The sequence below is a fragment of the Octopus bimaculoides genome, chromosome 2, assembly GCF_046866305.1.
Source record: "Octopus bimaculoides isolate indiv1 chromosome 2, ASM4686630v1, whole genome shotgun sequence".
Classification (NCBI taxonomy): Eukaryota; Metazoa; Mollusca; class Cephalopoda; order Octopoda; family Octopodidae; genus Octopus; species Octopus bimaculoides.
In genome coordinates, this window is record NC_142929.1 from 86349968 (window position 1) to 86362808 (window position 12841).

At 34.8% G+C, this 12841-nt stretch overlaps 3 protein-coding genes across 3 annotated transcripts in view; 2 read left to right on the forward strand and 1 right to left on the reverse strand.

Annotated features, from left to right (window-relative positions):
* LOC106870969 (diacylglycerol kinase epsilon) overlaps positions 1 to 2692 on the reverse strand; it is a 230670-nt gene extending 227978 nt beyond the window's left edge. The window contains exon 1 of the mRNA XM_052978393.2: positions 2573 to 2692. The gene's annotated coding sequence lies outside the window, so the exon portion shown is untranslated. The remainder of the gene's footprint in view (positions 1 to 2572) is intronic.
* A 2468-nt stretch (positions 2693 to 5160) lies between these two features.
* LOC149137142 (uncharacterized) overlaps positions 5161 to 12841 on the forward strand; it is a 68068-nt gene continuing 60387 nt past the window's right edge. Inside the window, exon 1 of the mRNA XM_089347111.1 lies at positions 5161 to 7178. The gene's annotated coding sequence lies outside the window, so the exon portion shown is untranslated. The remainder of the gene's footprint in view (positions 7179 to 12841) is intronic.
* LOC106870970 (uncharacterized) lies at positions 7175 to 11263 on the forward strand. Its single transcript, XM_014917217.3, has one exon. It carries the CDS (start codon positions 7732 to 7734, stop codon positions 8509 to 8511), a length of 780 nt encoding a protein of 259 aa, XP_014772703.1. The 5' UTR covers positions 7175 to 7731; the 3' UTR covers positions 8512 to 11263.

Sequence of the window (12841 nt, forward strand, 5' to 3'; positions counted from 1 at the left end):
CTCATCTGCCCATCGACCAATTGCACACTCCAAGGAAATACCTGTGCCTGTATTTATTGAGCTGCTACAGGTCACTGATGAAGCTCTCAGTTCACCTATTACTGATGAACATGAACAGTTTATGCCATCTGATACAGGCTGTGATAATTTTTCCGTTTAGTCAGACTAAATTGAATGATCTGGTCAGGGATTTGTATTTGCCAAAGCAGTCTACTGAATTGTTGGCTTCTAGGTTGCAAGAGAAAAGACTACTGAAAACTGGCACTTGTGTCTCCTTTTATTGTAACAGAGAAGCAGAACTGCAAAAGTACTTCTCTTCAGATGGCCAGCCTGTTTATAGTAATGATGTTGAAGGGCTTCTTCTCAATATGTAACTGCTGGCATATGATTCATGCGAGTGGAGACTTTTTATTGACAGCTCTGCAAACAGCTTGAAGCATTTTACTTCACAACAGGAATCTGTATGGCTCAATTCCCATAGGACACTATAAAAATGAAAGAGTATGCCAACATCAAGATTGTTCTACAGAGATTGCACTATCGTGTTCATGGATGGGTAATTTATGTTGATTTTAAAATCATAAACCTTCTATTGGGCCAGCAAGAAGATTACACTAAGTGCCCTTGTTTCCTATGCTACTGGGACAGTAGGGTTACAAAGAATCACTGGGCATAAACAGAATGGCCCCCGAGAAACAGTTTGACACCAGGTGATAAGAACATCATTAATGAACCTCTGGTTGACAGGAAAAGCATTGTCTTCCCCCACTGCACATAAAACTTGGTGTGATGAAACAATCCATCCAAACTCTTGATCACAATGGAAACTACTTCAATTATATATGTACAACCTTTCTAAGTCTCAGTGATGAAAAGAAGAAGGCAGGAATATTTGATGAATCTCAAATAAAAACACTCCTCAGGGATCCACATTTTGTTACAACAATGAGTGCAGCTGAGGCTAGAGCTTGGAAAGTCTTCTCTGATGTGGTGCAGAATTTCTTTGGGAACAGGAAAGCTGACAACTATCAAGAGATTGAGGAGGAGCTACTCTTGAGTTTGCAAGCACTTGGATGTAGAATGAGCATGAAATCGCATTACTTACACCAGTGGTTCTCAACTGGGGGGTCCATGTAACAAAATAATAATTTGGGGATCTACAACAGTATTTTAAGGGCCCTTGAAAAAATTTTGCTTTAGATGTATTTGCAAGAAACAGCGAGGTTTCTTTCTCAAACATTTTACATAGTTCAACCTACACAAGCCAATGCGTGAAAAACAAAACAAGAGTTTTGATAGAAGTGCCTACAAAACTAGTTTTTAAACATTGAATGGTTATGGGGGTCCACCAGAAAAGATAGTAATCAAGGGGGTCCATAGATAAAAAATGGTTGAGAATCCCTGACTTACACAGTTACTTGAGTGAGTATCCAGAGAATCTGTGTGATGTTAGTGAAGAAGATGAAGACTTTCATCAAGACATAAAAGTAATGGAAGAATGCTACCAAAGCTGATGGCAGATTACTGCTTGATGAGAGACATTTCAAAAACTGTGCACAAGAGATCTTTAAAAATGAGGAAGTTCTTGCAGTAATAAGATGATCAGAATGAATGACTACAATGAATAGAGATTTTGTATTCATATTTTGTTATCACCAAGCTTAAATCTTACATTCTAATATGCATTTACTCCCACAACTTTGTGTTTTGATTTAATTAGATTTAAAAAAAGACATATTGTTGATTAAAGTATGAAAACAAAAATGTGCAGAAAGCACCGGGGTGGTGGGGGAATAGGACTTTGGAAAATTCACAAGATCCGAGTTTTTCCTTCATAACTTTTAGGAAAATGGCTTTTTATTATGAAATTTTATATAAATTCCTTTCAAACAGCATAGGTTACAGTTATAAAGAAATTTGTAAGTAAAATCTTTTCCATGGGGGTAGGGAGAGGACTTTGGAAAATTCACAAGATCCGAGTTTTTCACCCATAACTTTGAGGAAAATAAATATCTTTTGATGAAATTGTATATAAATACCTTTCAAACGACATGCATTACAGATGCCTAATGTGCCCTAAACCCCTTATATTTGCTTGGAAAAAATGTGGGGACTGGAATTATTGGAAAATGTTGTTTTTCCTTTTTTCTATGAATGAATTATGGTGACCTTTATATGCCACAAAACACTTATTTTGTCAGGAAGACGGGGGCTGTTTCTTTAAAATTTTGTTAAATTTTTACAAGTGCACCTTTACCATAACTAGGAATCTGAAGAAACTTTTTTTGAAAAGGTGAGGTGCGAAACTGCATTAGCCCCCTTTCTTTACCCATAGTTTAAGATAACATTTTGTAGAAATACGTTTTCTAGAGACTGGATTACATTAGATCAAAAATTCAAACAAGTTTGAAAAGAATAATAAGTGAAAATGCGGAAGTTATAAAAATTACTGGTAATGAAGTCTGGACAGGAGAAAGAAAGACTGATATAAAATCCTTATAAAAACCACATTAGTTTCTGTGTGTGTGTGTGAAGCAAGTAATAGTATTAAAACAAAATATTTTTTACATACCTTTTAAAAATCATTGGATATATTAATCCCAGATTGCAGATTGACATATTAGGTCACTGTAATTCATTCATCGAAAAAAAGAAAAACACTTTTTGTTTCTGAAATAAAAGATATCCATTTTCCTTAAAGTTATGGGGGAAAATATCAGATCTTGTGAATTTTTCAAAAGTCCTCTCCCCACCCCAAGATTTTCCCCACAAATTTCTTTATAATTGTAATCTATACCGTTTGAAAGGTATTTATATAAAATTTCATTTAAAGAAACACATTTTCCTAAAGGTTATGAGAGAAAAACTCAGATCTTGTGAATTTTCTGAAGTCCTCTCCCCCACCCTGCTTGCTTTCTGTGCATTTTTGTTTTCATATTCATTTCCTACACATTTTTTTACACCCGTTCCACTATCTTTTTTTTATTTCGTTTCCAGGTAGTATTGTAAACATTAACCAAAGTTGTATCTACATATGCTTAGCACATAAAGCATGACAGGCCACGATCATGGCCCAGATAAATGCATTTAATTTATGGGCGTTTATTGGGGTCTAATGTCAATCAAACGCTCGAAAACCCCCACCACCACTACAACTACCACCAGAATGCAGGAGGATTAATAGTTCAACTAATGACTTTTCAGATGATGTAAAACTTACCACCATAATATACAATAAAGATATTTTAACTATTTTTTGCTTTTTATGTGGGCATGGTAGTTTCATTTTCATAAAATGTGCTGAGCAGTCCATGCTATGTAAGTGCAAATCCCAGCACTTTATGGGCTAATTCTTCCTTTATAAGCATTAGCTGTTTCTTGCAAAACTAAAAAAAATTTATATCGCAAAAATCTGATGTCAGATTTGGATTCAGCACCCAAAATTAGCTAAGAGCTGTTGATAAACCTTGTGCCAGAAAATAGGTGTTGACCAGTGTTATACTCTTTCTCTCTTACTTGTTTCAGTCATTTGACTGTGGCCATGCTGGAGCACTGCCTTTAGTTGAGCAAATCAACCCCAGGACTTATTCTTTGTAAGCCGAGTACTTATTCTATCGGTCTCTTTTGACGAACTGCTAAGTTACGGGTATGTGAACACACCAGCATCGGTTGTCAAGCGATGTTGGGGTGGGGGGGGACACAAACACAGACATATGCACACACACATATATACATATATATACATATATACGACGGACTTCTTTCAGTTTCCATCTACCAAATCCACTCACAAGGCTTTGGTTGGTCCAAGGCTATAGTAGAAGACACTTGCTTAAGATGTCGTGCAGTGGGACTGAACCCGGAACCATGTGGTTCGTAAGTAAGCTACTTACCACACAGCCATTCCTACGCCTATCTGTAACTTTTTTGAAAAAGTTTTGTAGTAAAAGTGAGTACTACTAAAGAAGAGTGGTCCCCAACGTGCACCCGCGCTAGCTAGTCGTGAGTAGTCGATCCTACAAGTGCGCGTGTGCGTGTGTGTGAGTGCGCACATGCAAATGAATACATGTGTGCACGTAAGCAAATTAGTACATGCGCGCTCTTTTTACGGCTGAAATGGCTGAATATATATCAAAAATACCTTTTTTTTTGTAAACAAATATAATAATTAAACAAAGTAAATAACTTTTTTTAATTAAATTTTTTTTTTCTAAACAACGTAAATAAATAAAAAAAAACAAATCGAATAAAAATAACACACTACCTGTTTTTGTTAACTTCATACATTTTCAAATTCAACTTCCAAGAAAGCTATCCAAATCGCACATGGTTGTCAAGGTCTAGAATTCTTGACCGTTGGAATCACGGCCAAATTTGAGCATGCGCAAATCAAAAAAAAAAATTTCCAAGGATTGGCTTAAGAAATATCATTTCTACGGAAAACCTGGTGCTAAGCAGTTCGCTTAACAATTGTTTCGATAGAGAGCCTTGTGCTAAAAAGTTTACTAGGATTTGTTGACATTGGTAATTTATTGTAAACATGATTTATGATATGTTGCCTTACATTCAAGATTTTGATGCAGCTTATTCATTTCTAAAAATGAAGAAAGTTCTGAATTGTGTAAGTCCCCGATGTTCACATTGCCAGAAAGGTAGTGTGTCGATTTGTTTTTTTTATCTATTTACGTCGTTAGGGTTAGAGCTAGGGTCAGTGTTAGGATTAGGGTTAGCATTAGGATTAGGGTTAGGATTAGAATTAAGGTTAGTGTTAGGATTAGGGTTAAGGTTACTTTTTAAAAAATTATTTACTTTGTTTACAAAAAATTGTTTAATTATTATATTTATTTACAAAAAAAAAGGTATTTTTGATATATATTCAGCCATTTCAGCCGTAAAAGAGAGCACATGCGCGCATGTACTAATTTGCATATGCGCGCATGTATTCATTTGCATACGCGCACTCGCACATGTGCACTTGTTGTAGGATCGACTACTCACGACTAGCTAGCGCGCACCCACGCAGTCGCGCGTGTGTGCGTTGGGGCCACTCTTCTTTAGTAGTACCGTAAAAGTGAATTAGCCCCGGAGATTCAGCATGGAAAATTACATCAATACACCAAATATTAAAATTTTCACTAAACTTTAGAATTTCCACTAGTGCACCCAAATGAGCCTCGTCGGCGCTCCTTTAGAAACGTACCTCTCCAATAAAATGAAGTATAATGAAGAAAAATGTTATGAAAATGGAAAATATATACAAAGTAAATAATGTATCCAAAAAAATCAGGAAGATTCATCCATTATGAATATTTTATACTAAAAAAATAATACAGAAACAGGCACTTGTGGAATACAAACATTTCGGACGATAGAAGGGGTGGTAATCTACTTTTATCAATTAGGTATTATTAATGATACGAGGGGTCCAACAATGTCGTTTGCAAATTCTTGATTGTTTTTAATCAGATTTTTTTTTTACTGTGCATACTCGTTAGGGTTAGAGCTAGGGTCAGTGTTAGGATTAGCATTAGGATTAGGGTTAGGATTAGAATTAAGGTTAGTGTTAGGATTAGGGTTAAGGTTACTTAGGTTTAGAGTTAGGATTAGGGTTGGGGTTAAGTGGTGTGCACACGCATACCTTCGCCCAATTTTACGACAGAAATAATTATAAAGCAACAGAGCAAATATGCTTAAGGCATACGCAAGTTTTTCAAGAAACAGATTGTGAAACGGTCTTCTTACAATTCGCAGACGATATTGTCGGGCCTCTCGCATCATTAATAATACCTGATTGGTAAAAGTAAATTACCGCACCTTGAATCGTCTGACATGTTTGTTTATATTCCACAAATGCCCGCTTCCCGTTTCTGTTTTTGAATAAAATATTTACAAATGGATTAATCTTTCTAATTTTTTTGTATACGTTATTTATTTTATATATATTTTCCTTTTTATAACTTTTTTCTTCATTGCATGTCATTTAATTGGAGAGGTGCGTTCCTAAAGCAAACCGACGAGTTGGCCTCACTTTTATCCTTTATATCTTGTAGTAAACTCATAAGAGGCGGAGAGAGAACGTAAGTTCATTTGCCCGAACATGAGAAATTATTGATTTCTCATTGGTTAAAAATTACTGCCCATATACGAATTATGAACTTCGTTGAAGAAATCTTTCACGGGATTACGGTTCTATGATTCGTGTATGAGTAGTTATAAAAACCCTGATTTTCGGCAAAATCTCCAGTGATCGTTGAATGTTACTCATGTCCACGACGCTCACCCTTTTGAGTATAGGCTAATATATATGCCATGTTCAATACTCAAATCCGACAGTATTGAATTGTCGTGAAACCTTGTTAGTTAGAATGAGAAACTAGTTAATAATAAATTTAAGTCGTAAATTCTCTACGATGAAATGCTTTGTTTCTAAATTTCTATAAATGTAAAAATATGTATATAATAAATTAATGTAGAAACTTAATTCCTTTTACTTCTCGTTTCTTTCAACTTGTTGAATTTATTTCTGTATATTAATGAAATTATTTTTTTATGTGTAACGGTCAAAAAAATATAATCTATATCTTCAACATACATGCACGTAATAAACGCTCATTCAATGTCTTGTCATGTATACATCATAACATTTACGCAGCCTAAACTAAACTAAGAGTTATGCTTAGTGATAAATACTTATAATTGAGTTATAAGTAACGAAATTATCATTATAGCTTTTAATTGATAAACAATAATGTTCGTTATAACTTACGAATGAAAACATTATAAATAAAGATATAGTATATCTCACATTTCAACGACCTGTTGTTGTGATAAACAACCAACATAAAAAAAACTGATGTCCGACCTGTTATACACATAAAAATCTCAAGCATCAACAAACAGGATTTATTAAAAGAGTGCCTGGAAATATACAATAATAAACAGACATAATCGCCAGACCTAGTTGTGTATGAAGTAAATTTACCTCACTTCGCCATGCTGAGGAGAGTTACATAAACATTTATACAAGAAAGATAAATCCTGGTTGGAACCCATTTACCACCACAACTCTGATTTATTGTTAGATTTAGATTTATTAGAAATATATTGACATATCGATATATACATATATTCTAGTACTGAATGGGACGCTTTGATTATTTCATTACAGAATAGCAGTTGTGAGTTGTTTATAATTTTTTTTCTTTGATGATGAAGTCATTATTTTAACTTCCACTTTCCACATGTCAACTTACAACTTGCAAAGTTAAAAAAAAAAAACTATTTACTGTTTTATTCCTTGTTTCTCATCTACTTACATTCTAAGTTACTTCGTCGTTCACTTCGATTCAATTTATTGTCAGTATATACAAATATATAACAATATACACTCACAAACGATATATATATATATATATATATATATATATATATATATATATATATATACACAAAAACTGCAAGAAACAATCGTAATTTAACTTTTGGGAAGAGCAACAATAAAAAAACTGACAATAATTAAAGGACATCGATAACTTAGAATATTATTATACATCCAATAATTTCTTCTCTGTTTTGCTGCCTGGAGTTGGAAATATGTTAAAAAAACAAACTATTTAATGTTAATTAATGGTAATTACACTGTTTTAGTAGAGTGACAAATGTAATGTACATAAAGTTGTCAAAGGCACAACTTCTTTTCTACAATAATAAAAACAGTTTGCAAGAAAGACGATGAAAGCGGCAGATACGAGTTCGGAAAAAAAAGACGGCAAAGAATTACAAAGTGAGTCTGGTGGTGGTGATGATGATGATGATGAAAGTGGTGATGGGGGAGGTGATAATTCCCGAAGGAAAATGATAGTTACTAGGGCTTCTCGGCGCCAGTGTCGACAAGACACCAACATAAGTGAAGGTGTTGATGGCGGGAAGAAAGAAGTGGATGAAGGGTTCAAGACGACAGATGTGAAGGATGTTAATCTAACAGAAAAATATGACCGGAAAAAACGACAACCTCCTCCGATAAACAATAAAAGTTGGTCTTCTGACGAGAAGACCCTCGATAAGAACAGTACTGATGGTAGTTCGGTAACGAGGGCAAATGAAACTATGAAAAACGAAAACACTCTTGCGGTAACTACTAGATCGGGTGGGAGAAATGGTCATTCAGTGACAACGTCTTCTAAAGCAGTGACAAGAACTAAAGCTATTCCCACCATGAAATCCTCTGCTCGCTTCAAAGCGACGAAAAAAAAGAAAAGGAAGCGGAAGAAGTGCAATGAGTGGCAAATGTACGATGAGTCCGGATGTTTGATATCTACGGGTATAGATATGTGTGACTGTTTGGATATGGATTGTCCCGGCTGTCATTTCCCTTGTCTGAAATGTGGCTCGGAGAAATGCGGTACGGAATGTCGCTGTGAACGACCCTGGCTTTACGAAGAGGTCAAAATCGAAGGTTCTGAACTCGTAATTATAAATCCTACCTTAGAAAACAAAATGAAATCAAACTAACTGAAAAATACATGGCACTTCTTTTAAGACTCAGTTTCGATATCCTATACAAGGCAAAGTAACTAAGATTGTGATGTTGAGTCATTTATACATCACTAAAAGCTTCATTTTCATGTGATGTATTTAAGCGAAGCAACATTAACAGAACCCAGTCCTTTGCACCAGGAATTCTGAAACATAAATCTCATCCATTGTAACCCTCTGCCACCCGTCTCACCTTCAACCCTATGCCATTACCCAGGCGGGTGTATCTGACAATGCTATTGGTATTTATAACAATAAATTCAACAACTGTAACAACCCAGCAACACTTTCATTAACCCCACTCCCCACTTAAAAAACACTAATACCCAATTAAGAAACCTGTATTCTACAGGTTATACTTTTGCTCTGATTTGAACTCTGCACTACATACTAAGGAAATATTTCACAGCATTCCATTGGCTGTCATTTTGTAGAATCATGCAACAAAATGCCTTGTGGTATTTCTTCTGGTTCTTTATGTCCTGGGTCAACTTTGGGTCACAGAGGTCAACTTTGCCTTTCATCTATCCAGGAAATAAGTACCAGTGAAGTACCAGGGGTTGATATAACTGACTTAACTCTTTTACCTTAAAATTGCTGGCCTTATGCCTAAAGTAGAAGCACTTATACAGCATTTCTGTTGCTTTAAGTCAGGAGTTATAATTGCCTGTGGTACACGGTTTACAGCTAAGTGGACTGAGCTATGGTTATATATATGCAATGCAGTGCTGCTGATATATGAATTGCTAACTGTCCAACACCTTAACACAGCCAACTTAGCCGTCTGAGATCCATTAGTGTTGTAATGAAAGTTACACAGATGTGTGTGGGTGGCCAAATGGTTAAGAACTTTGGTTTTCTATCACTGTCTTGGGTTCAATCTCACTGCTCTGCCACTTGGGCAAGTGTCTTTTACCATATGCTTGGGTTGGCCCAAGTCTTGTGAATAAAATTTGGTTGTATGGGCTGTATCTGTCAGTGTGTCCTGATAATTCTGGCTGAGAATGCTAATGTTCAGAATACTCAGCTGTAAGACTCATTGTTTTGTTTTGTTTTTATGCATATAGGGGTGTACATTTGTATGTGTGTGTGGCTGTATGCTTCCTATCCACAAGGTTTCGGGTTCAGTCACACTGCAGTGGCATCTTGGGCAAGTGTCTTCTACTGTAGCCCCGGGCTAACCACAGCTTTGTGGGTGGATTTGATTGACAGAAAATGAAAGCATCCCATCATATATGTATCTATAGCTTGAGATGTGTGAGTGTGTATATGTTTGTGTTCTTGTCTTGACATCATGTATTAGTTGTAAACAAGTGTCACTGTCATAGAAACAGTGTCATCCATTTCCAGTATTCTATGGAAACATATATGGCAGTGGGGAAATATTATCTTACTTGGAAATAGGTAAAGGTTTGCAAGAGGAAAATCATCTGATTGTAAAAATTTTGCCTCAATAAACTGTCTAACCCATGCAAGGAAGGATAAGTGGCTGTTTAAATGATGATGATGGATTTGAAAACACACACACACCCACACAAGTAAGTGCATAAATGCAAAACAAAGTGGAAAAAGATAGTACTCAAATACCAAAGGTAGAGTAATATGCAGCTTTAAATATATATATATAATAACAATAATTCTAGGAAGGAATTTATAAATATTGCTACACGTGTTTCCACAAATCACATGACTTTAAAATGATTACAGTATAGACCATGTAGTATCCATGGGTATCCAGTTGATCATTATTATTGATTCATTTCATGAGGCGATACTACATTAGTGCATGAATCAGAGTGGGATGTTTATCCCTTCTTGCCAATATGAAGGCCAATCTAGCTATGTGGGTATTTCTGTATGTACTTGATAGGGGGAGGTCAGTGATGGGTGTAGAGGAAGGAATGGTAGTAATATGGAGATGGAGGTGTGTGTGGTGGTGTTGGATTTATTTGTTATTCATTCTGCAGATTTTAAGGATAGTCATTCATTCAGCAAATAGTAGTACATTTCGTTCTACTATTTCATTAAAGATGTGACTCTCCTCAGTAAATTCTGAACCCAACAGGTGATCAGCTGCTGCACAGTGGGATTTGTTGATTGAATTGATTAATAGTACCCTCTTATGGTGACTTTTTCACTATTTCTGTTGGTATAGTGTGCATCATCTTAAACATTGGTATGTTCATTTATTTGTTTAGGTTCCTTATCTGTTCTATAATTTGTTACTTTCTTTCAAAATATTTTTTTCAAATTCCATGATGATATCTTGTTCCTATATTTACATGATATGACCATCTCAGAGTGTCTATCACATTTTCCCTGGATGTGATTATTTCCAGGATTTCTTCAAGGCATCTGCAACATATGTAGTATTGCTTGATGAAATGAATCAATGATGATGATCAACTGGATGCCCACAGATACTACAATCTATACTGTAATCATCCCAAGTATACAGACTTTGATATTAAAATCATGTGATTTGTGGAAACGTGTGTAATGATGCATTAGATATTTATAAATTCCATCCTAGAATTATTATTATTATATTTATTCTACATTATATCAGTATAACCATGCAGCAACCCTGAAACATTGACCCATTAGTATCATTAGACACTAGCCAGCATAATGAAATAGGAGCCTTATTTGCATACCCTTAACATTATCATGGCTACTGAATAAGTGTCACATATTTTTACAGATAAATTCCTCTATTTGCATAATATCGAGGTCTCTTTCTTTCTTTTGTTGTCCTTCTTGTCAAATATATATATATATATATATATATATATATATATGTATAAAGAGAGAAAAGGATAAAGAGGACAATGGCAAAGTTAGAAATATATTCTATGGATAAAGTCTTACGGCTGTTTCAGGGAAAATCCAATGTATCCCTTCATCGGAGACAGAAATAGTAGAGGAATGGATTATTATATCTATAGGAGGAGAGTTATAGTAGGAAGTGAGAGTGAGTGTGATGCACTGAAAAAAGATAAAGAAAAAACAGTACTTGGAGTGTAGCTTAGATATAATAATCCATTCCTCTACTATTTCTGTCTCCGATGAAGGGATACATTGGATTTTCCCTGAAACAGCTGTAAGACTTTATCCATGAAATATATTTCTAACTTTGCTATTGTCCTCTTTATCCTTTTCTCTCTTTATACATACACACGCTAATACACGACTTATAATCCCCAATCCTGTTTATACAATGAATGGGGCAAAACTAGCCGGTATACAGCACTTACTCGGTATTACCTGTATCTTTGGGTTTGGTTAAATCCAATACCCTTCTTAACCTTATATATATATATATATATATATATATATATATATATGGAGTCTGGTGCAGCCTTTGAGCTTGCCAGCCCTGGTCAGATCATCCAATCCATGCCAGCATGGGCAACAGATGTTATATGATGATGATGATGATGATATATCTGTATATATGCATGTACCTAATGTGCAGAATTCTTTCTACCATCGGATTACATTACCTTATTCGTTCGGAGTACGCACTTTCTACACCCTGATTATGTATTTATGTGCATGTGTGTGTGTGTATATATATATATATATATATATATATATATATAAACTAAATTAATAATTATATATATAATTATATTAAAGGGACCAGGGAAAAAAATCTTTTACATGCTGAAAGTAGATGCCAAAGGCACTAAAAAACCTTTGTATAACTACTACAAAACACTGATTTTGTTGGAGTTATACAGTGGCTTTTTAGTGCCTTTGATGTTTACATTCAGCATGTACAAAAAGGCCTTTTCCTGATCCCTTTAATATAATTATTAATTTAGTATATAAATTACCTACAAGGTTTGCTGCTGGCCTCTTGATATGATCATTAACATGATTTTATCCTGAATTCTATATATTATATATATATGCATATATAAAATTAAATACTGAGGGTAGAAATTGATATTAATCAATTAAAACCAGTGGCTTAGCATATTTAAAAAATCCGAAGATTAAAATTATATCACATACAAAATTAAGAGGAATGACCACCAAAGTGGACTCCTATATGCTAGAAATAGATGTCAAATCGCCTAACCACAAAGTGTATGTTCTCAAGAAAAAAATTTCAGCAAAATGCCAGATTTTAAAAATGAGCAAGACAAATGAAAATATACGAAATAAAAAAACGATTACCTATGTACCAATGGTTTCGCCTGTTAATATTTACGCATGTAAATATCTGTAGGCTCATCAGCGTAGTCTGTTGCTTACAAAATATAATTTCCATAACTAGACACAGAACACTCACCAG

Bases quoted from the DNA above. Each gene is read 5' to 3' on its own strand.
- LOC106870970 (XM_014917217.3), top strand. From the start codon at position 7,732: ATGAAAGCGGCAGATACGAGTTCGGAAAAAAAAGACGGCAAAGAATTA.